A 21,968-nucleotide genomic window follows, 5' to 3' on the forward strand; every position below is an offset into this window, starting at 1 on the left:
TCTGCCTTATGTGGCGTGAAGTTTACTAATCTTTACTTTTCTGGAATTCTTCTGGATTTTCTTCAAAAATAATACTTTAATAGCTGGGACAACTAAGTATTTTTATGGGCTTTCATGTAATTTTGTAGGTAGCACATTGTGATCATGGCTACTGCACACAGATAAATGGCTTGAAGTTAGTAAATTATTTCAGGTGAAATCACAGTTAATAAGGAATGATTGATTAGTTATTCCTTACAGGGTGGTGGTGGTTGTTTTCTTTTTTTTCAATACTTGCCTGTGTGTGCTTTCATAATGTAGATGTACGTTATGACAGATAAACCTTGGCCAGAAGGCTGTTCCTCTCCCTGCATCTTTAATCCCATCGTTGTGAAGGACAACACAACCTTACAACGCACTACACATGCTTTTTAGAATTTTTCAGATGTTTCAAATGATGACAGGAGCACTATAGAGCACCTTTGAACAGATTCCAGTTTATTGTAAGACCTGCCAGCTTGTTCTAGTACTCACTTTTCTCTTATCTCATAGTCTACAGGTTCTGTTTAATATATATTTCCTTTCATCTCCAGTGTGCTTGTGGACCTAATAGATCTCTTCCATAATGCTTAGAGAGCTTCCCATACATGCATTACATATGTAATCTCCGTAATATCTAGACCATTCTGAACTGAACATAACTCATGCTTGTTTTCCTTAAGTTTAACAGAGAACATTAGATTTTAAAAGCTATTTGGAAATATCTTAAAATTCTAAAGTGATTTTATGAAGAGATGCCCAACACACAGCGGAGCAAGACCTGTTCTCTTCTTAGGTACCTTTTTCTTCCACAAGCTGATTATCTGGGAAGCAAAGACAAATACCTCCTCTTCTGATTGCTGTGTATGTTACTAAGTTCAAGTGACTTGGTGATCATCTAGTTCTCGGAAATAAAGTAGGATGAATGGGTTGTTCTTCTTTGGTCATGTGTATTGTACATATGTGGCTGCCTACAGTACAAGTCAAGTTTCAAAAGTTGCTCACAGAGTATTATGATGTAGAATAACTAAATGAAATACAGTGTTTGTTTTTTTCATTATTTCCTGGATCTGTAGTAAAAATTACTCTGTTTCAATGGGAAGTAACCTTCTTGAAAACACAAAAATTTAACAAGTCAAATTCTGAAACTTAGATACATGTTGTAATAAAGAGTAGCTTCATAGGTATCACCACAATAAATTATGCAATTCTTCTGACTTCATAGTATAGACAAGTCCTAGGACTCTTGAACAACTGTGTGTGTTTATTTATGATATTTATATAAAAAGTTGTCGATATAAAGATAGTTTGTCTTGAAGAGAATTGAAATTGTGGCTTAGAAGGGAAAGGAGCAATGCTGTGATTCTCAGATATTTGGGCAAATCATGGGGAGAGATTGATTTTGAAGAATTACCATTTGATCACATTGATGTTCAAGTGTTTCTTTCAAAATCACCGTGAGGCCTTTCGCTTGTGATTCTGCATGTTACATGAGCCAGAGCGTAATGATGCTGGCAGATAGAGGAGCTTGATAAAACAGTGTCTCTTTTGTTTAGATATTCAGTAGTTTAATCCAGAAGTAGCATGCAAGCATTCATTAGTCCTCAGTTAAGTGACAACAAAACTTGAAGACACACGGCCTGAGTTTCATCAGTCGGCTCTCCGTCTTTGTGTGTATCTGACTCTTCAACTCTATGAAGCTGGGCTTTATTGCTGTGACAGATGGGCCTGGTTGGTTGTGATTAAGAATACATTACACCCCCACACACCCCCTTTATATTAGTGCATTATAATCTCTCCATGGAAAATTTTTGGATTAATGGTGATATTGAAAAACATGAAATGAATGAGATTTTCTCGGGTGGATTTGTAAAGATTCAGAAGTACACTTACTAAAAATTACTTTGGCAGGGAAGCAGTTTGAAACAATAAAATTGAGGCTCTGGTTGTGTGTAGTTTTAAGTTTCTTTGCACTTTTGCGCAAGAGAAGGTATTGGTGGTTCCTGATTGTAAATTATGCTACCTTTAACCTCTGCGGAGTTGCCATTTGGTAAGTGAGGCTGCCTGCTCATCTGACTTGCTTTCACAGATGACAAAAGAGATTCCTGCATTGCTGTTAAATCTATTAAAGCATTTAGGATTGTTTTGAATCTCAAATAATATGTATGGAAAAATTACTGTTTGGCACCCATACTTTTGTTGAGGAAAACACACTAACATGCTAAATGAGCAAAGCTCATTCCCTACACTTTCAAGTTCTCATAATGCAACTTACTTCACTGTTGCCTGCGTTCGAGGTGTTTGTTTAGCATTATGGACACCTGTAATGCTCTTACACGTTTTGCTGGGGTACCTGTCCTTTCATCAGTGAAAAAAACTATTACTGTAATCTTTGCAATTGCCTCTTTTTTAGAAGAGCAGATCTTGACAGCCTTTGACTCTTGGGGTGGTGCAGAAGTGCTGGTGCCGTAGCTTCGCTACGGGAAGTACAATTTACTTGGTGGCTCTGTTATGTGTAATGTCTCTTACTGCCACTGTGTGCTGGCTTGGTACCAAGTGACAGCAGTTTCTGTTACTTTGTGCAAGAATTATCTGACTTTGTAGAATAATTGTGGTTTAAAGCTTTTGGGGAAAAATACTTTAAATGTGTGAAGTATTTATTTTGTATGTTGAAAAATGTTTATATGTAAAGAAGCTTACATTTTGAAGGAAACCAGGCCTTTAATACAGGCTTCTAGTCCCTGGTTTTATATATGAATTACTGGTACAAATGTAACTTACCAGCTTTAAGGTGAATATAGTTAAGTCTTCAGAATCATGTTTTGTGTCTGTTTTGTTAACTATTCCTTTACATTTTCATTAATTTCCCCAAATCTCCATCTGATATGCTCTTTGAAACAGGAATTACATCTCATTACATACTCTCCTATGCTAATACCAATAGGACCCTAATTCCAAAGGGGGTTTGAAATTTACTTACAACAAATTAGCTCCTTATTGTGATGGTGTTAACACTGCTGACAGCAGATTGCATGTAGCAGCCTTCATGCTGCTTCCAACCGTAACTGCCAGTTTTACCGAAGCGTTTCTCTCTAAACTCCTATGCCAAATTTGTTACAAAATGAAAAACAGTTGTAAGGACCCTAAATAAAATAGGAGGGAGTAATTGTAAATGTGTATTGGTTGTGCTAATTGTAAGAAATTGCTTTGAAAGAGAAAAGATTATTGCCAAGGGAGTGATTGAACTTCTCATTCTTCTGATTTGATTATTTTTTTTGTGGGATTTGTCAGATGTCTTGCAGATAATTTTCACAGCTACATTTAAAACTTTACCAATGTGTTCTTAATTATACCTTTTTATATAGATTTGCAAAAATTAAAAATTAACTTTGGGCCTGATCTTTTTTGATGGAAATTCAGAATTTGCTCCAGTTTGGTGGAGGACACAACATAGCTATCACTTTAGACAATTTAAATGTATTAAAGACTGGAAGACATTTAGTAAAATTTGATCCTGTAGTCAGCTTAGTTGCTTTTTGGAGCCAATGTCATATATGCAAGGTTGTGCAGAATTTTGTTACGATGTTTTGTTACTTCATGAGAAAAAGCACCAGTGTGCCTAAAAAAGTAATTCTCTTTAGTATTCTTTGTGGTAGTGTAATTTGAAAGGGGAAACATTGTTTTACTAGATCTGGGGGCTGTGAAATTTATTTTGCTTATTTATCTTGAGGAACATGGTTTTTAAATAAAATGGTAATTGTTGTTTTAAACTATTTGCTTTCTCTTTCCTCTGTTGCTTTTGCCTTTCGTGATCGAAGTCTAGGAGAGTAAGTCAATGTTTTAATGAACTTCTGGGGATTTTTTTTTTTCTGATATACTTTTAACAAGTTAATAAGTTTCACTTAATTGTTCCACTAGATCAGGCCAAAACTTATTTCAGTTGACTTTATTCACTAAAATTCCTGAATTATACATATTTTAAATTGGATTTTTAAAAAAAATTAGCATTTGGTTTTGTTTGTTTATATATGTGTGTTTCTGTATATATGCATGCTGTATTCTGTTGCTTGCTTTATGAAATTTTATCTTAGCCTTTTTACTCTTTGGTTATAAGATTACACAATATTAAATTTCTGTATTTTAAAAAGTCACTTTGAGATGCATATTTGAATCCATGCTATACTTCAAGGCCTAATGAAGTAATTGAATCTTTAATGTGCAGTTAGTTCAAGATCACATGATGTGAAAGCAATCAAATGTGTGAATGTAAAACAAGCATTAGGAGTTCCCTTTTTTTTTAATCTTTATTAATTTGTGGAGTTGTGGTAGAGAAGTAAAGTAGGATAGGCCTAAAGGTTAGGAAAACTTCCTGTGCACCTCAGGAAATGTTAATGGTGTTTTTCCCTTTTTTTAGGATTCACAGAGCAGGCAAGGAGGATATAGTATGCATCAACTTCAGGGGAATAAGGAATATGGCAGTGAGAAGAAAGGTTATCTTTTAAAGAAGAGTGATGGGTATGTTCTTGGAGCACATAATACATAGTGAGAACTATCACTGTGTTCGTGCACTGATTGTTATTGTTTTCTACTGAGTGCTTAAGGCACATTTTTCTAAAGCATGTGCGACAAGCACTCAAGGATTTCGCAGTTCGGATCTGAACACAGATCTAAATTTAATGCAGTAATTATAAAAAGCATGACAAGCAATCATAAAAATACAAGTAATTAAAAAGAAAGCTTTTGTCTTTAAGTCTGTAAAAGGTGATTAAGACCTGTTGTAGATTTCCAAGTTACTTTTGGTGAGGCATTTAATAAAATTTTGACTGCATCTGTTTGTTTCTCAAGACTAATCTTCTCAAAACGTTAATGGGATTAACGTGTTTTGGATTCATGTCTAGTTACTAAATTTGTTGATATTCTTATGTAGGTTAAGGAAAGTATGGCAAAGAAGAAAGTGCACTGTTAAAAATGGGATTCTTACCATATCACATGCAACGGTAAGTTATTTTTATACCTTTTTACTAAAATAATAACATTATCCTGTCCTGGTGAGTCTGTTGATGTTAATCTGCTGTTGCAAAAAAGATGACACTTCTGCTTCTGACTGTTGAAGTTCTATCAATTATCAGAAGTTAGAGAATGACTTACGGAAATATTGTTATACTTGCTCTGTTAAAATTTTTCCTAGTTGTCTGCTACTGAGTACTGGTGGGAACAGTGCTTCAGATTAAGTAGAGGAGTACACCTGTTCTTACTGTACCTTCGGGATATGGCATGTGTGTGATTCATCCGAATAAAATGAAGTGTCTACAGTTTAGCTGTTTGCATCAGAGCAAGATCCTGTAGGCTCCTCTCAGCCACTGGAGAGCTGGTCAGTGTAGTCAAAGGAGTCTGGGTAACTGGTCAAGTGTCTTGTTATAAGCTCAGTTCTGGCTCTTGACTGTACTGGAAGACCAATAACTAGCTCATACATAGATGTCTGTATTACAGATGTTTTATTCCTACATAGGTTTTTAAGTATTTAAAATATTTTAATGCATACACATTAAATTTGTAAAAACAATTAAATTGTTCATCTGATCAGAGTGAGAAAACAGGAGTAAAGGCTACTTTGAAATTAATTTCAGTACTTCCTGTGGACTGCATGAAGTACGTAAACTCTTCCTTAGCTTTCTAAAATTTTTCTTCTTTTCCTTTCCCAATGGTGTAGCTTGACAGTTGATTTAATACTTAAATGTATTTATCAATTGTTTGATAAGAAAATGGCATATATATATTGGACAGACTTTTCAATGAATATTTAACTGGTTTTGCTTATAAGGATTGTCACGGTATATCTGTGAAGCATGTAATTTGGAAGCTTGGGAAGCGTTTGTTATGTGTTATTGATAGTCTGACAGATGAGTGTATGTATTAATATTTTGAGTGCTTTCAACAAGTTGAAATTTTGGAAAGTTTTGGTCATGGTGAGTTCTAGGAATCGGGCATATCTCTGAAATAACTTCCTAGGAGTGCTAAATCACAAGGAAGCAACAACGTTATTGTAGTGGAGGCAGTCCTAGAACTGTCGCAGCAGTATGACACACACTTCCCGCAAACAGGAGTAACTCCGGTTACACTTGTTGAAGGAAATAGTCCTATTTCATCAACACTTTTTTCCCCCTTCGCCCCAAATTCCACTGATGACCATGCAATATCAGTGTCTAAAGTTAACTGTCTTAAGCAAGTTAAAGGGAAGTCACTACATTTTTTACTGGAGTGTTAGGGGTTTTTTTAATGGTTAGGAAGAAAGAAATTCTCACCTCCTTTGAGGAGTCAGTCAAATTTTTTATACCTAGGTTAGTAATGGTTCGGTCATATCCATTAAAAAAAAAAAAAAGTGCATTGTCAATCTCAAGACTAAGCAGTTTAGAATTCTTTGACTTACACTACTGATTGTAGTTTTCCTTTTCCTGTACGTAGCTGTGTAAAAGCAGGCCATTTGCTCTTTTCTCTTGCAGTACTAAGGGGAAAGTAGTTTTCTTGTTTTCAGTGATGAAAAGTTCAGGTCTTGACAGTCTGTTCATGACTAAACTTGGAAAACTGAGACTCCAATTGCCTATTTATTCCTTCAAGGAATTCTTGCTCCTTAAGTGTGAAAAATACTGTGGTGTTGAGCTTGTTCTGACAAACATTTGACAATGTGGGAAATGTACTTTGAGATTATTTTTTTGTGTTTTTTGGTTTTGCGTTACTTTTATATTTGGTTTACAATTTGTAACATGAACAACTTCCAAAACTCAGTTCAGAATAACTGACATCTCATGTTCAGTTTATATCTGCTGGCTGTATTAACTTTGATTCAGTATCTCTATGGTTTCTGATAAACATGTATAAACCCAAAATACTTCAAAGACACATTGATTTATCATGTCTGAAGTAACATAATTACAGCAGAGAATATTAGTAGTTGTATTTATTCCAAGTTCTAGAACTCCAGGTTCCCACTTCTTTTTAAGTTTTAGGATTGTATCTTTAATTTATTTAAAATGGGAGGAAAATTGGAATATGGGCATGCTGTAATGAAAAATTGCATAATAGTTTTACTGTTGTTTATGAAATAATAAAAAACCTTAAGTATTAGCATATTCGAAGTTAAGATTTACTCTTTTAATACCTTTCAAATAATCGGGAAGAATTTCTGTGAAGCTTTAAATTTCGTTTGGATGTAGCCATCTGTCCATTCTGACAGACCAAGTCAGACAAAGTCATGCTGGTCTCAGAAGTTTTGGGGGTGTACATGTATGCATGCCCATGCTCTCATGTTGCACCCGCCCACTCCCCAGAAAGGAAAAATAGTCCTAAATCAAGACATTTTTGAAGTAAAACAAATTTTCCTTTTAGTCCAACAGGCAACCAGCTAAATTGAATTTATTGACCTGCCAGGTGAAGCCAAATGCTGAAGATAAGAAGTCTTTCGACCTAATATCACGTAAGTAGCAACTTTAGTGTACTACTCCTCCTCCTCCTCTTGCATTATGTGGGATTTCTAAAAAATGTCATTACAAGATAATCTGAGTAAAAATAAAGCTACCATTCAAAATTCAGGCTGTATCCAGATACATGCAGTACCTCACAAATGTTCAGATCCTTCTAGCTTTGAAGATGGATTGAATGGACAAATGAATAAAGAACCTTTTTGTGTGTGTATGTATGACACAAATGCCGTTCATTTGTGACCAGCCATGAAATGCAGCGTATGTACTGTTCCCCAAAGTTCAGAGAGATGTTTAACAGCTTAGTGGAACATGCAGGAGCTATATCCACCAGGAGGTGGACAAGCCTTTGGCCTCATCTTGGTTTTCCTTCATTGTCTGTTCTGCTTTTTGAGTGCTGTTGGGGAGGGCCAGGGGGAGTTGAGGAAGGCAGGAAAGAGCCAATTTCTTTTGTTCTCTTAACCTCCTTTTAAAACATGCTTCTGTTTGTCTAAAATTGATAGTGACTTGTCTTCTCAGCGTTAAAGCTCCTGTGATTTCCTTTCTTCCTGTTTTGGTCTTGTATAACAGGTATTCTATGCAGTCTAATTTTTAAACCACTTTTGAAGTCAACGAGTCAACTTACTGTTTTCAGTCTTTGCATATATAGCATTAAACAGCAAACAGTTCCAATATTCTATATTTACAAGGACAGTCTATGAAACCTTTGAATGTGAGTCATAATACGCAGTTCATATCTCATCCTTTGGTTAGTAACAAGAAGTTTCTTAACCCAAATGGAGGGAAAAGTATATAATAGAAAAAAATACTTTTTGCTCTTTTCTGCTACTTATATTTCAGATTTGACTGAAATTCAGGGCAGAATTTGATTCTTATGCTTGTTTTTCTTTAATATTTCTAAACATAAAGACTTCTGAAATACATGCTTTTGCTGTAAATCAAAATTCACCATTTCCTCTTTCTCTGTTTTTTGGATTTGTTTTCCATAGCTATGAGTAAAGTATTAATGTTGCTGATTAAGAGCACTTGCTCTTAAAGGCTTTAGTTCCCGAATGTATTTTAGTAATAAATATGTAGATATCTTAAAATTTATCATGTGCTAAATTAAAAGATGTCTTTATTTATTTCAGATAACAGAACATACCACTTTCAAGCAGAAGACGAACAGGAATACGTAGCGTAAGAATGTTTACATTTAATCAAGTTTATTTTGCCAATAGATGTATAAAATCACACATAACATCTTAAAATAGTTTTCTCAGTTAATACAGTAGTGCCTACTGTCTGGTTTTTCTGCTGTTGTTAATCTAGAAATGCAAACTATTTTGTATCACGCAACAGGGCTCTTTGAAAACCTTGTAACATTAAAAACAAACCAAAAACCCAACCCCCCAAAAAATTTAGATTGTGTTACCCTGCCAGCATGTGGTTCGTGTGCAGTTGATATTAGCATGATATAGTAGGTCAGGTTATGAGGGTTCAAATGAAATATTTTAAAATTCTTAAATCTTTTGTGTCAACCCTCTTTTGCAGTTACTCTTTTGCAGTACTTCTTTTCCTCCTGATCCTACCTTGTCCTCTAAATTAAAAATAATAAATAGATAAAAAATCTCCATGTAACACAGAAAAATATTTACAGGTAATGCATCTTTTTTACTGTAGGCCTAGAAATAAACAGCAAAGCAGATCTCTTTGAGATTTGTACTTCAGAATCCAGTAACTTGCTTCATTAATTCATGTTTCCAACCATATTTCCTTTAAAACAATCTTGTGTCCTGCTACCTCAGAACTACTTCTTGTCTTGAGAACCATGTACCACTTCTTTCCTCCTGAATATTGCTCCTGGTGTCATCAGACATGTGTTGTGCAGAACGTTACAATCACCTGACAATTTGGGGAGTAAAGATACTAGTGAAGAGGGCAGCAAGCCTGAGCCTTCCCAGGCTGCTTCATTCTTCAGCACTGTTGCACTCTTTTGTTACATGTCCATGTTCTAACAGAAGGCTGTGTTGCTGCTCCATGTGTGTTTTAAAGGTACAGGGAATGTTTGTAGTTATTTCATGTGTTTGGTAGTGTTGGGAGGCAATGGCATTGACATTTCAGTGTTGGGAGGCATGGGTGAAATGAGAAGGCTGGAGAGTTCTTTGTCATGCAGCTGGCTCCTTCCAGAGCCTCCAGCGCTTTATGTTGTCTCTTAGAGTGCAAAGCTGACTCGCTAATCATCCTTACTGCATTCATTCTGGAACTTAATTATTCCAGTAATTTTCTCAGTCGAGAAGAAAATACAGTTCATGTCAAATGCATTACTGGTCAGAAGAGTCAGAAGTTTTTGTGTCTCTGCCATGAATTAGTTTTTACTCTATTTGTTGCTTTAAAAGGTGAAGGTTTTTTCTGTTTGTTTGGGGTTTTTTTGTTTTAACTCGTGAGCACAGTAGGGGAAGAATATGTTAATAACATTCTTTTTGTGATTGGCAGGTCAATAAATTTGGTTTAGCTGACTGCCTGCTGGAACGGTTTGAAGTGCCAGGCTGGTTTTGTTTCCCATTAGAAGCATAGTTCCTATTTGTTTACCACTGAAGTCTGGTTTATTGCTTTAAAGTCCAATGGCTGAGAAAATGATTGATACTGGAATACAGAATCATAAAATATCTCAAGTCGGAAAGGACCCATAAGCATTGAGTCCAACTCCCTGCTCCTTGCAGGACTACCTAAAACTAAACCATATGACTAAGAGCATCGCCCAGATGCTGCTTGAACTCTGGCAGGCTTGGTGCCATGACCGCTTCCCTGGGGACCCTGTTTCAGAGATTGACCACTCTCTTAGTGAAGAACCTTTTCCTAATGTTCAATCTGGTCTTCCCCTGATGCAGCTTCATTCCATTTCCTCATGTCCTATCACTGGTCACCAGAAAGAGGAGATCAGCACCTCCCCATTCCTTGAGGAAGTTGTAGACTGCCACGAGGTCACCCCTCAGCCTTCTCTTCTCCAGGCTGGACAAACCAAGTGACCTCAGGTGCTCCTCAGAAGTCTTGTGCTTGAGGCCTTTAACCATCTTGGTTGCCCTGCTCTGGACATGCCTTAATAGTTTGACATTGTTCTCACATTGAGGTGCTCAAAACTACACTCTGAACTCAAGGTGGAGTCACACCACTGCAGTGTGGAGTGTAGTACTTTTATGTTGTTGCAAGTTTGAAAAGTTCCATTTAGCTGAAAAGATAAGAGTTGCATCCAAGTATTGGAATACATACAGACAAACTAATAGATGCTAAGTGCATTTTTCTGTATTGGCACCGTAGGTCACCAACAAAAAGGTATTGTAATGCTACTCAGACAAGTGTTCTGTTTCAGAGGGGTGTACTTTGAGTGCACAACTTTTTTTTTCTTTAGGAAAATTTCTGCAGTAATTTCAGTTAATTGAAATTCATGAATCATAATGACTGCTAATATATGAAAAACTGCAATATAACCAAGTCTTCTGTTTTTCTTGTGCAGTCACTGAGTAGGTCCTAAATAGCTTTATTATCTCAGGTGTCATGTGAACAGCACCCTTTTACTTCTGTCCTTCATTGATTTAAGAGTGTTCTGCAGGAACTACGTGATGTAGCTCCTCAGAGTGGTCATCCTCTTGTTCCAGTTTCCACTTGACTTGTATATGTGTGCCTTTCTCTTGACCCTTTCTTCTTCACTTGTGTTTTGTCCACCCAGTTTTAGTGCTGCCTCTGTTCTGTCTTTTTTTTGTTTTCTTCATGCAGCAGTAAAAAAATAAATGCATAGATTCTCAAATTGCTTTCCTTCCAGGCTTGTATCTAAATAGAGGAAAAAGCAAGATGCATTTCTTCGTACACTAGTTCAACTGACCTTGCACATGTTTTCCTAGTGATCATTTTAAACTGCTTCCATAAATAGCTTCTCAAGCTACCTAAAAATAATAATTAAAATAAGCAGATGGTTTAAAATATGAATCACTGAAGCCTACATTCTGCTATAGGTTTTAGTGCTGCTTCCCCTCAAACATTTCCTTTAGTCCATTGCATTTCTTGATTTCTATCCAGCTAGCTGTCTGTTGACCTTTTAATTACTGCTTGACTGTCCTTAAATTCTCAGTGGATTATTAGTTTCTCTAGTAGATGAAGCAAGGTGTGTGCCGGGGTTAGGGGGGAAAGTGTGTGTGTGTGTGTATAAATATATTTATGTGTATATTATAAGGAACATAACCTCAGATTTCTAAAACTACCAGATTTAGGTTTTTTTAATGCATACAATAATAGATGCTTTCTGCTTTTTTATAATTGTGGATAGGGCCATACATATTCTAGATGTGACCTTTTAGTTCTTTTCTATCCTTTTTTTTGAAGGTCAAGAGTGTATCCATTTCTGTAGGAAATACCTGGATTATAAACAAAGCTAGATTCGGAATTTTTGCTATGAAGAAGCACACGTCTAACTTCAGTCTCATGTTCAGCAACAGTCTTCAGACATTTTTTACTTTAAGAAGACTGAGTTAATACTATCTGTTGCTTCACAAAAAAATTGTTTCTGAATATTTGAAAAAATATTATGGTATTCTTGTGCTGTTTATGCATTTATCTGGCAACAGCAATGTTGCAGTAGCAATTGTCAGAAGAGACAGAGATATTTATTTTTTTTTATTGCAAACCAGAAAACTATTAGACTGGTGGTTGTTCTTGGGGGAGATGGAAGGATCTTTTATTGGCTTAGAAATACTGAAGAAAAATAAGAGGAATCTGAGAGTCTGGCCACCCGAGATTAATGAAGACTTCTGTTTCGTTCGTTGGATCCAGAAGTCAACCATGATGCCAGATTTTTGTTTAGCCTATTGAGTCTCTTCAAAACAGAGGATCTCCAGCAAACAAAATGCTTTAAAGGATCACAAGAAACTGCTGAGATCCAGAAAAAGAAGTGTAGTAGAAGATTGGACAACCTGTCTTACTGTATTATATAGAAGACAGAGTGATTCTGTAAGACTTGAGTAATTTTTAAATTATTTGAAAGACTATTTGAAATATCAGAGTATTACCAGAAGCTTTTTGGTTGTTGTTTTGACACTGGTGGTCTTGTGAAATAGAGCAAATACTTTTTTTTTTTTTTTAAAAAAAAAAGGAAGGGCAAGGAGGGGGAGAGACTAGTACAGATAAGACAAAGAGTAAGAACAGCAGTCATAAGACACTTGTTAATAGCTATCAACATTGAATTAATATATTGTAATTGCTGATTTTGAATTGTTTATTTTTGAGTGTACAGACTGCCAAGAAGGCCTGGTGACCAACTGGGTAGTCTTATATAATTAATACCAGTGATTAAGGATGTGTGTGTGTTAAACTGGCCTTGCTCCTGATGTTTGGGAGGAGCTGACACTGATGCTTTTTGCTGTGACTGTCTCAGAGATGACACCAATGATGGGCAGCCCCAAGGCTACAGCAAGTTCCTTTTAGCTGGGAAAATGCAAGCCAAATCATTCTTGATCTTACAGTTTAGAAACTTGTAATACAGAAATCCGTATCAAACTAACAGCTGGCTCAGTCATGTTGTGTTTATTTTAATTGCATCTAATAATTTTTTTAATTGTTACTGCATAGTTGAGTTTTATTAAAATTCTGACTTTTTAACAAACTAATCAAATTGTAACCCTGAAAGAAGTTGTCAACAAATGTCAGAATAAATGTTGTCTGTCTGAGTTTAATGATTATTTTACTCTGTGTGTTTAACCCAACATTAGTACAATATTAGAAACAAGACACTGCTGCCTCTTATTTCTTTAACATTGGATTTCATCAGAAAAATTGCAGAAGAATGCCATCTAGTGTGGGTTCTTATATTTTATCATGTAACTAGAGAGACAGAGATTAATATAAATATATCTGTAAACTATGGAGCAAATTTCAAATCTTTCAGTTTCTTCTTTATTTTTAAAGATTATTTTTCAATATTTTTAAGCATCTTCTGTTAAGTACAAGTTCCCAGATTATTCTCTGCCCATAAAAATTTCAAAAACATGTGCATATCAGGTATATAATATACAGTGCCAATGTACCAGTTCAGGATCTGAATCTGTATTACAAGATTATATACATAAATTTCCCTCAGGTCCTTTAATCTTTGCATTATTATTTCAGTGAGAAATCAGGAATTTCAGTTTGAGGTTTTCTTAGTTTGTTTAGGTGACCATAGCCGTTTTAGCGCATCAGAAGATTGAAGATTGCAGATAACTGGGATATTGTGAACAGGAAATGGATTGACACCACTGCCAATTTAAAGTATTTCTGTGTAAAACATGTGTATTTGCAGGGGAATCTAAAAATACATAAAATCACTATACCTGGGAGGATTATTTGTTTTTTAACTTGTGCTTTTTTGTAAATAAGACAACACTGCATCTGCAGTGTGCTTGTTCTTAGTGTAACTGCTTTCCTCTCTTTACTTCCACCTGTAGGGCAGCAGCCACTGAGAGGTTTTTTGTTCATTTTTAATTAAAACATTGTTGTGTAAACAAAAATCTTGCAGGGTGGTTGGGGGGGTGGGATGAACTAGTGCCTGAAATAGCATTAAAAAATCTTGATTTATTTTAGTCAACAGTTGCTCTTAAAATTTTATGTTGGCTATCAGCATTGTTACTCTGCTGTCATCTTCTCTTCTTTACCCCATTTGTTGCCATGGTAATTTTGATTAATTTGGACATTACTGTCTGAGTGATTAGCACACTGAGACCTGCATTTTGAAAGGCAACTAGACATCGGCACATTCGAAAATGTGCTTGCTGTCTTGTCTATGAAGAGAGAGATGCATGCTGGAGAAAGTAGTGGTTATAATTTTCTGCCTTAATAATGGGGTAGACTTCAGGAATATCTTGGACACCTACTTTTAAAGCAGTTCAATTTACAGGAGCTTAACTGCACCCTTTCTCTTCCACAGCTTCTGCTTATTTGAGGAACCTGAGAACTGTGCTGCTTTGGCTCTAAAATTGTTCACCAAAAGGACTTTAGAATTAAGACTTTCTCTCCTTTCTCTTTTCTCATTCTTACTTACCTTTTCTCACATCGTCATTTCAGTCTCCCCTCTTTCCCCACTTGGTCTCTCTCACAATACAGCCCTTCCCTATATTCCCACTAATATTTTGTTCCTGGCAAGCTTTCTACATTTTTATAGATTAACTTGTATTTGCAAATGCAGATCTTCATTAAGGTCTTTATCTTGTGCTAGATGGATATCAGTATTGACTAACAGCAAAGAAGAAGCATTAAATATGGCATTCCGTGGAGAGCAGAGCACAGGGGAAAACAGTTTAGAGGATCTGACAAAAGCCATTATTGATGACATACAGAGATTACCCGGCAATGAAGTCTGTTGTGATTGTGGCTCACCAGGTATCTCAATTTGTTAATGTCATCAACTTCTTGTTGGGAGCAAAGTAATTTCTTTAAATAAGTGTTTGTAGAATGCAAACTCATTTTCTAAGTGATATGTTGATCAGTCTTCACCCTGTTTTTAAAAGAACAAATACAATTTTTATACATTAGTTCCGTTTAATTCACTAAAATATTTTTGTGTTGTCTGTGCTTACTTCCAGCAGTTCAAGCCCCTCTGGAGTTTGAACTGTTCTTGTTGCACTGTCTCTAGATGCTTGTTGCACTTGAATGGAAGTTGCTTGGCATCACTGATCCTGTGCATGCTACTAAGTAGAAGTGAGTAATGCTTAGACAATGATTGTGGAAAAATTGACCTGGCCAGGATCCTACTCTGAGGTTTTATCTTGGCATAAGACTCCTGGGATTGCAATACCAAAAACATTCAGAGGTTAAATAAGTAGTCTTGTGCAAAGAATGAGATCCAGAGTTGGAATCCTATCAGATAATATCTTCAGAAGTACAGAGTTACAGGTCAGTTATATGTCACTTAGAGTTTGAAAAGCGTCAAAATTGTCATAGCACTACTGAATTGATATGGTAGTTGGCAGCTGTTACAGCTTTCACATCTAAAGAGACACTTCAAGAAGGTGATGTTCATTTGGAACTCAGGAGATAGTATGTATCTTGAAAATGCTTACTGATGCAGCACTGATCCAAATAAGAAATACCTAGATAAAAATATAAAATGGAATATAATTATGTCAAATCCTGCAGTTGGTTCATTCAACTATTTCATCATGTAAAGCTACAGATACTGTGGATTAATAGTTCTCAATCATCTTTTAATTTATTTTAGCTTCACTCCTGCACCCAAGCTTGCTGCTTTAAAACTCTTGATTTAATGATTTATCAGTTACTATTTAAGATCAAGGAAGAGATTAATTAGAAGATATGTATGTGTGCAAAATATGTCTGGAGCTTTTTCTTTTCCATAAAAACTGGTCCTGCTTCCTATGTAGCATTCATAGTACAAGTTCTATGCTAATATTATGTGCAGATCTCCTCTATGACAGCAGTTATTTTTTCCCCATCATTCCTTAAATTTTCTACGACTTCCTACTATTTTACATTTTGGAAAGTGCTATGGTTAATCTTTTTGAAGGAATACTGTTTAAAGCTAAAAAAGTAAAGATTAAAACTTCAGAGGTTGCCAGCAGTGGAATTTAGGAGATCTGTTCCTTTTAAAAACAGGAAACAAAACCTTGCCTTATTTCTACAAGAAACAAATCCTAAATTTATTCAAATACAATCATTTATTACGGATTTATAAATCTAAATTCAGTGCCTTTGGGACTATCCCTGAATCTGAAAAACTTAATTCCATTGGTAGCAATCTGTGGTAGAATTTGCACTGCAGTTTGAAGAAAAGTATGGAATATTTCCATCTGTTAAAACATTAAATGAAGAATAGTTTCAGAATACATTGGAATTTCTTACCACCATTTGAAAACCTATGCTTGGACTTTGATTAAATACTTTGTTTTTCAATTCTGCAGATCCCACATGGCTATCAACTAATTTGGGCATTTTAACCTGCATTGAGTGTTCTGGAATACACAGAGAAATGGGTGTCCATATTTCTCGAATCCAGTCTTTGGAATTAGACAAATTAGGAACGTCTGAACTCTTGGTAAATTTCTTTAATTTGGTTTGATTTTCTTTTTTTTGAAGTCAAATATAAATATTAACCTGTGTGTAGGTAACATTCAGGTATATAATTGATGGTTAATTTTTTTCAGTTTATAGGTTTTGCAGAATATTGTCTTGATAATTTTGTATGTATCTTATGGGAGGGATCTTACTATTATGTATTATCGATGCTTTTGACCTTACTGCTTCTTGAGGTTTTGCAGAATTAATATTGACATCCATTGTGGTTAGTGCCATGAGAATTTTGCCTCATTAGCTGATCTTAACCCTTAATCAAGGCAGACTAAAATCTCATGTGATTAAAAAAAAATGAAAGCTAGTTTAACTTGAGAAGTGAGAACGACCATTGCTAACTTCGATAGAAAAATGTTGGATGAATCTTCTAATACAGTTATGGCAGATTTTATCTCCTCAGCTGTGTCTGGCCTGTGAGAAGACACTTGTTACAGAAACTTTGTGTGGGAAAATTGATAGGAGACAATTCTGGATTTGTGTGTAGGTTTAACATTAGCACTACTACTTGTTTTGAAATCTTGAGTTGTTTGCAAAGGTACTACTCTTTTAAATCAAATTTTACTAAGCATGACTTTCCAGTAGGTCTGAGCTTCTTCCCAAAAGTAGCTTCCTGGTCAGTGTACTACCACTGTTTCAGTTTTCGTGCTGCTAGTTCCTCATTCTGTTTTTGTATTGGAGGCAGATTGTCTTGAAGTATAAATAATTAGCTGTGACAGTGAAGCCTGCTGTACAAGTTCTGGGATGATAGGTTTCACACTTTAAAGTATTTTTTAATTGCTTTATATTTAAATGTAATTATCGTGCTTTAATTTTGCAGTCCTGTGTGTTCCATCTTTTATTAATAGTGTGGAAAATGCACATTAATAGCCAGTGTTTAGGTTGCTGTTAGATCCAAAAAACCACCACCTACATATATTTATATATAAATACAAAAAACTTCTTTTTCTCCTCTCATTGCAGCTGGCCAAGAATGTAGGAAATACTAGTTTTAATGATATTATGGAAGGGAATTTACCTAGTCCTTCACCTAAACCCAGTCCATCAAGTGATATGTAAGTTTTGACTGTCTAAATTCTTTAACATTAAATTTACTGTGGAATATGTATATGATGTAAAATGCCTTAAACAGTAACCAAGCCAGAGGAGGCCTGGGATGGCAGAAGACTGGGGTTTTTTACTCAACTGTGGAGTTTCTCAGTACAGTCTCTTGTCATGTGGTCACATTTTTGCTACCTCAGCCTCTCAGTGCAGAAAAATGTTACATTTGACTTTAAAGATTCATTATTTTGAATCTTTAATGTATTTGAGTTTTGTATTATACTTTTCGGTAATAAATAGAGTTGGACTAAATGACACTGTTTTCAGATACTGTCTTGAGATAGTGATGAGCTTTCTCTTCTTTTCCTTGGTGTAGGAGTTAGACAGAGCAAACAGATGTAGTTTTGCCACAGAAGACCGTTTAACCTGTTTATTGTGTTTTTAGCTTGTTTTTAATGCTTGTCCTGTTTTAACATGTAGATATGTTTCCAAGAAAAATCACATTTTGGGATTTTGTTTTTAATTTGGTCGTAGTCCCCAGAGTCAGAGTAATTTTTGTATCTAACAAGAAGGTAGGATAAAATTGCATATGTACCTTATTTCAGGCTGGTTTGCAAGAAAGACATGCATCATAATAATAAACAACAGTATCAGTTTTTTCCTCTTCCCTTCTCAACTCCTGGGTTAGACAAGGTGATTTTAAATTTAAATCATTGACCCATTTTTTTCTAAAAATTTCTAAACCAAGCTCTATTTTCACACCCCACAGGACTGCACGTAAGGAATTTATCACTGCTAAATATGTAGATCATAAGTTCTCTAGGAAGACTTGTGCATCTGCAGCAGCTAAACTGAATGAATTACTTGAGGCTGTCAAATCCAGGGATTTACTTGCACTAATTCAAGTCTATGCAGAGGGGGTAGAGCTAATGGAGCCACTGTTAGAGCCTGGACAGGTAAGCTTATCAGGTAAACAAAGCAGAGTATTTTAAATAATGTGTATTTGTTAAATGTCCAGGACCCAGGGCTGCTACCTTATATGCTAAAACAAAATAAATAACAGATTAAAATGGTGAGGTTTCTTCCTCCTTTCTTTAATGTGGCACCCTTGTGGGAAGGAGAAAGGCAACTGTATCTGTTGTCATCCATTGTTCTAAAGGAGTCTGAAATGTAATATCATACGTTGGTTTAGGTGCAACTATACGTTGAAAAGTACCTGTTCTGCAGTATGTTTTTTTAGGAAAAGGCCCAGAGAAGAGAATCCTTGGCTTGATAACCTGAAGTCATCTGAGATCACAGACAGTATCATACATGTTTTTAAATAATTGCTGAAGGAACACATTATGGACTGTATGCAAGTGTCTCTTCACTCTGTATTAGAAAAGAGTAAATCCGATGCTTTCTCAGCTTCTGTGGAAACATTTACAAAAACTACAATTTCTTTCAACTAGGAAGAGAGGGGGTTTTGGTGGTTATTTTTTTTTAGATGAAATTCTGAATACTTGTTCTTCCTTTTGAAGGCAGTAACAGGGTTTATTTGAAAAATCGGTCCAGGTTGACCTCAAATATCTATGTAGTAATGTTGCTTAGGAGCAACATAACCTGTTTTTATAGGTAACTGATGCTTTGTAACCACTTGGTCAGTCGTGGTTTCTCCTATTACTTTTGAACCTAACTTGGAGAGATGTCCAGAGAATGTTTGCAACAAGTTCTGTGAAAATACTAACTTGGCAAAGGACAGAATACCTGTTTGTACTGAGTGGAGGGAGCAAGTTCAGTATAGTCTCAGCACCTGAGAGATATCACAAAGTGCTTATTATGGAAACACATTACAAATTCTCTAACTAAAGGTAAACTTGCTATATTTGTCATCCATAGCAGTTACCACAGAATTAGCTCCTTAGCATTTCTTAGCTATTACAGTTGGTGATACCTAGAAAGGTATGAACACCAGCTGAAATGTGGTCTGCAGTTAGGACATTTATAGCAGCATTCTCCACTGTAAATTCCCTGATGTTTAATAAAGTTGTATTTTTTTTAAAAAGTTGTGACTTTAGTTCTAAATATAAGTACTGTAATACGCTTTTTTCCAGTGCCCTTTATGCTCAATAGGAGTTAATGAAATCTGGTTTTAGATTAATTTCTCATGCAACTTTTAAAGTGAATTAAACAGCATTTATATTTTCATTTAAATACATCGATGCATATGTTATATATATATATATAAAAATTAAAGTATGATTCAGTTTAAGTTCAGGAGAAGGAAAGAGAAGGAGAAGTTAATGTGAAGCCCTGTATCAGAGGAGGAACAACCCCATGCACTAATATATACCTGCTGGGGACCACCCAGCTGGAAAGCTGCTTGGCAGGAAAAGACTTGGGGGTCCTGGTGAACACCAAGTTGAACATGAGTCAGCAGTGTGCCCTTGTGACAGAGAAGGCCGATGGTATCCCCAGGCTGCACTGGACAAACTATTGCCAGCAGGTTGAGGGAAGTGATCCTTCTCTTCCGCTCAGCACTGGTGAGGCCACAGCTGGAGTACTGTGTCCGGTTCTGGGCTCCCCAGTACAAGAGAGACTTGGACGTGCTGGAGAGAGTGCAACAAAGGGCCACAAAGATGTTTATGGGTCTGGAACACCTGACGTGAGGAGAGGCTGAGAGATCTCGGACTGTTTAGCCTGGAGAAGAGAAGGCTCAGGGGGGTCATGTCAATGTATATACATACCTGAAGGGATGGTGCAAAGGGATGGAGGCAGGCTCTTTTCAGTGGTGCCCAGGGACAGGACCAGAGACAAGTGGGCACAGACTGAAATACAGGAGGTTCTCTTTGAACACCAGGAAATGTGGTTTTTTGTTGTTGTTTTTTTTTTTTTCCCTTCTGACCTTGGAGATAGTCAAAAAGATACCTGATGTGGTCCTGAGCAACTGGCTGTAGCCCACCCTGCTTGGGCAGGGTGGTTGGACCAGATGACCTCCTCAGGTCGCTTCCAACTCCAACAATTCTGTGATTCTGCAAGTGATGTAATGTGTGTAGGACTATGATATTTTTTTTTTGTAGTTTTTTTCCCCTGGATTTGTAGGAAATAAGAGTTGTGGCTGTGCATGGTGCTCACCATGTTGTCTTAAAGCGAGTACTGTAAAGTTGCTCAGTATTCCTTGACAGGATCACTGTTAGTTGCTAGTAGCTAAAATGGTTAAAGGCTCCTTGGGATTGTTCCATCTAGCTGGGAAAAAAGGAAGACTGGTTTTGAAGAAGCTGTGATCTCAGAAAGCGTGATGCCATTTCCTTTGAAGCATGTGGTCTTCTAGAGATCAGAAAGGCAATAACATTGTGATTTCCTACTAATATTTTTTCTTTTTAAAGACTTGTTGTAAAAGAGTGAGCGACATATATCTCGGTAGGCGTGATATTATAAGCTTTCCAGAAATCTAACTTCTATTTCCATGTGTTTAGGAGCCAGGTGAAACAGCACTTCATTTAGCAGTCCGGACTGCTGACCAAACCTCTCTCCATCTGGTTGACTTCCTTGTACAAAACTGGTATGGATTGCTCATTTTTCATTAAATTGTGCATGAAAAATATATGTGCTCAAAGCTATTCTTGCAGTACTTTGGTCAGTGTTTGCTCATCACTTAGAATCATTCTCCGTAGATAGTAAATTATGTTATTTTGAAACATACCTGTGAGTTGACCTTTGTTCCTAATGAGTAGAGGGAAAGAAGTGCAGATTTAAAAACACAGCAAGCAGTTACATAAAAACAAGATGAAAGGAAAAACTATGTAGAGCAAAAGAGAGCGTTATTTTAGAACACATAACATGAAACAATGCGAACAAATAGTTCAGGTAGAGGAGGGGTGACAAGGAAACATTTCAAATACAGGATGCATGTAAAGAAATCATAAAAGTAGAAAAGTATCTTGCTCAGAAAATTGAACAGAAGCTAGACTGACTTCGAAAAGCATTCTAATAGTGAATAAACTGTATTAAAGCTCTTGAGAGCATAGTCATCAGTAATTTTCAATATCTAGTTTATTGGCTGAGCTAGTCTTTTGTTGTCAAGGGATACACTTCTGACAGTGAAAACCTTAATGAAAACATATTTTTTAAAAATGAAATGTTTTAATGGTACAGCGTTATTTTTCATAGGTTTCACAATATGGGTAATGACTAATTGAGATCAATTCCAGTCTACCTGTGTAATATACCATTAAGTGAAAGCAGCAGCAGTCACTTGCTGTGTCAGATTGTGGGTTTTGCAGAACGATGAGAGGTGGGTTGGGGAAAGAGAAGACTCATCACAACTTGGTTGAGCTGGTCATGAGGAGGCTTTGAGGGCAGTTTTAA

General features: G+C 36.1%; 1 protein-coding gene across 7 annotated transcripts in view; it reads left to right on the forward strand.

Annotated features, from left to right (window-relative positions):
• The window catches only part of ASAP1 (ArfGAP with SH3 domain, ankyrin repeat and PH domain 1), a 161,887-nt gene that overhangs the window by 101,427 nt on the left and 38,492 nt on the right, over nt 1-21,968 (forward strand). For 5 of the 7 annotated variants that reach the window (XM_037378731.1, XM_037378728.1, XM_037378730.1 and 2 more), the window contains 10 exons: nt 3,837-3,845; nt 4,433-4,533; nt 4,946-5,015; nt 7,402-7,489; nt 8,624-8,672; nt 14,713-14,876; nt 16,415-16,548; nt 17,544-17,635; nt 18,391-18,577; nt 21,077-21,162. In XM_037378731.1, the coding sequence (XP_037234628.1) occupies nt 3,837-3,845; nt 4,433-4,533; nt 4,946-5,015; nt 7,402-7,489; nt 8,624-8,672; nt 14,713-14,876; nt 16,415-16,548; nt 17,544-17,635; nt 18,391-18,577; nt 21,077-21,162 (980 nt within the window). The remainder of the gene's footprint in view (nt 1-3,836; nt 3,846-4,432; nt 4,534-4,945; nt 5,016-7,401; nt 7,490-8,623; nt 8,673-14,712; nt 14,877-16,414; nt 16,549-17,543; nt 17,636-18,390; nt 18,578-21,076; nt 21,163-21,968) is intronic. The other 2 variants (XM_037378729.1, XM_037378732.1) reach the window with 1 other exon arrangement.

Source organism: Falco rusticolus, chromosome 3 (genome assembly GCF_015220075.1).
Source record: "Falco rusticolus isolate bFalRus1 chromosome 3, bFalRus1.pri, whole genome shotgun sequence".
NCBI lineage: Eukaryota > Metazoa > Chordata > Aves > Falconiformes > Falconidae > Falco > Falco rusticolus.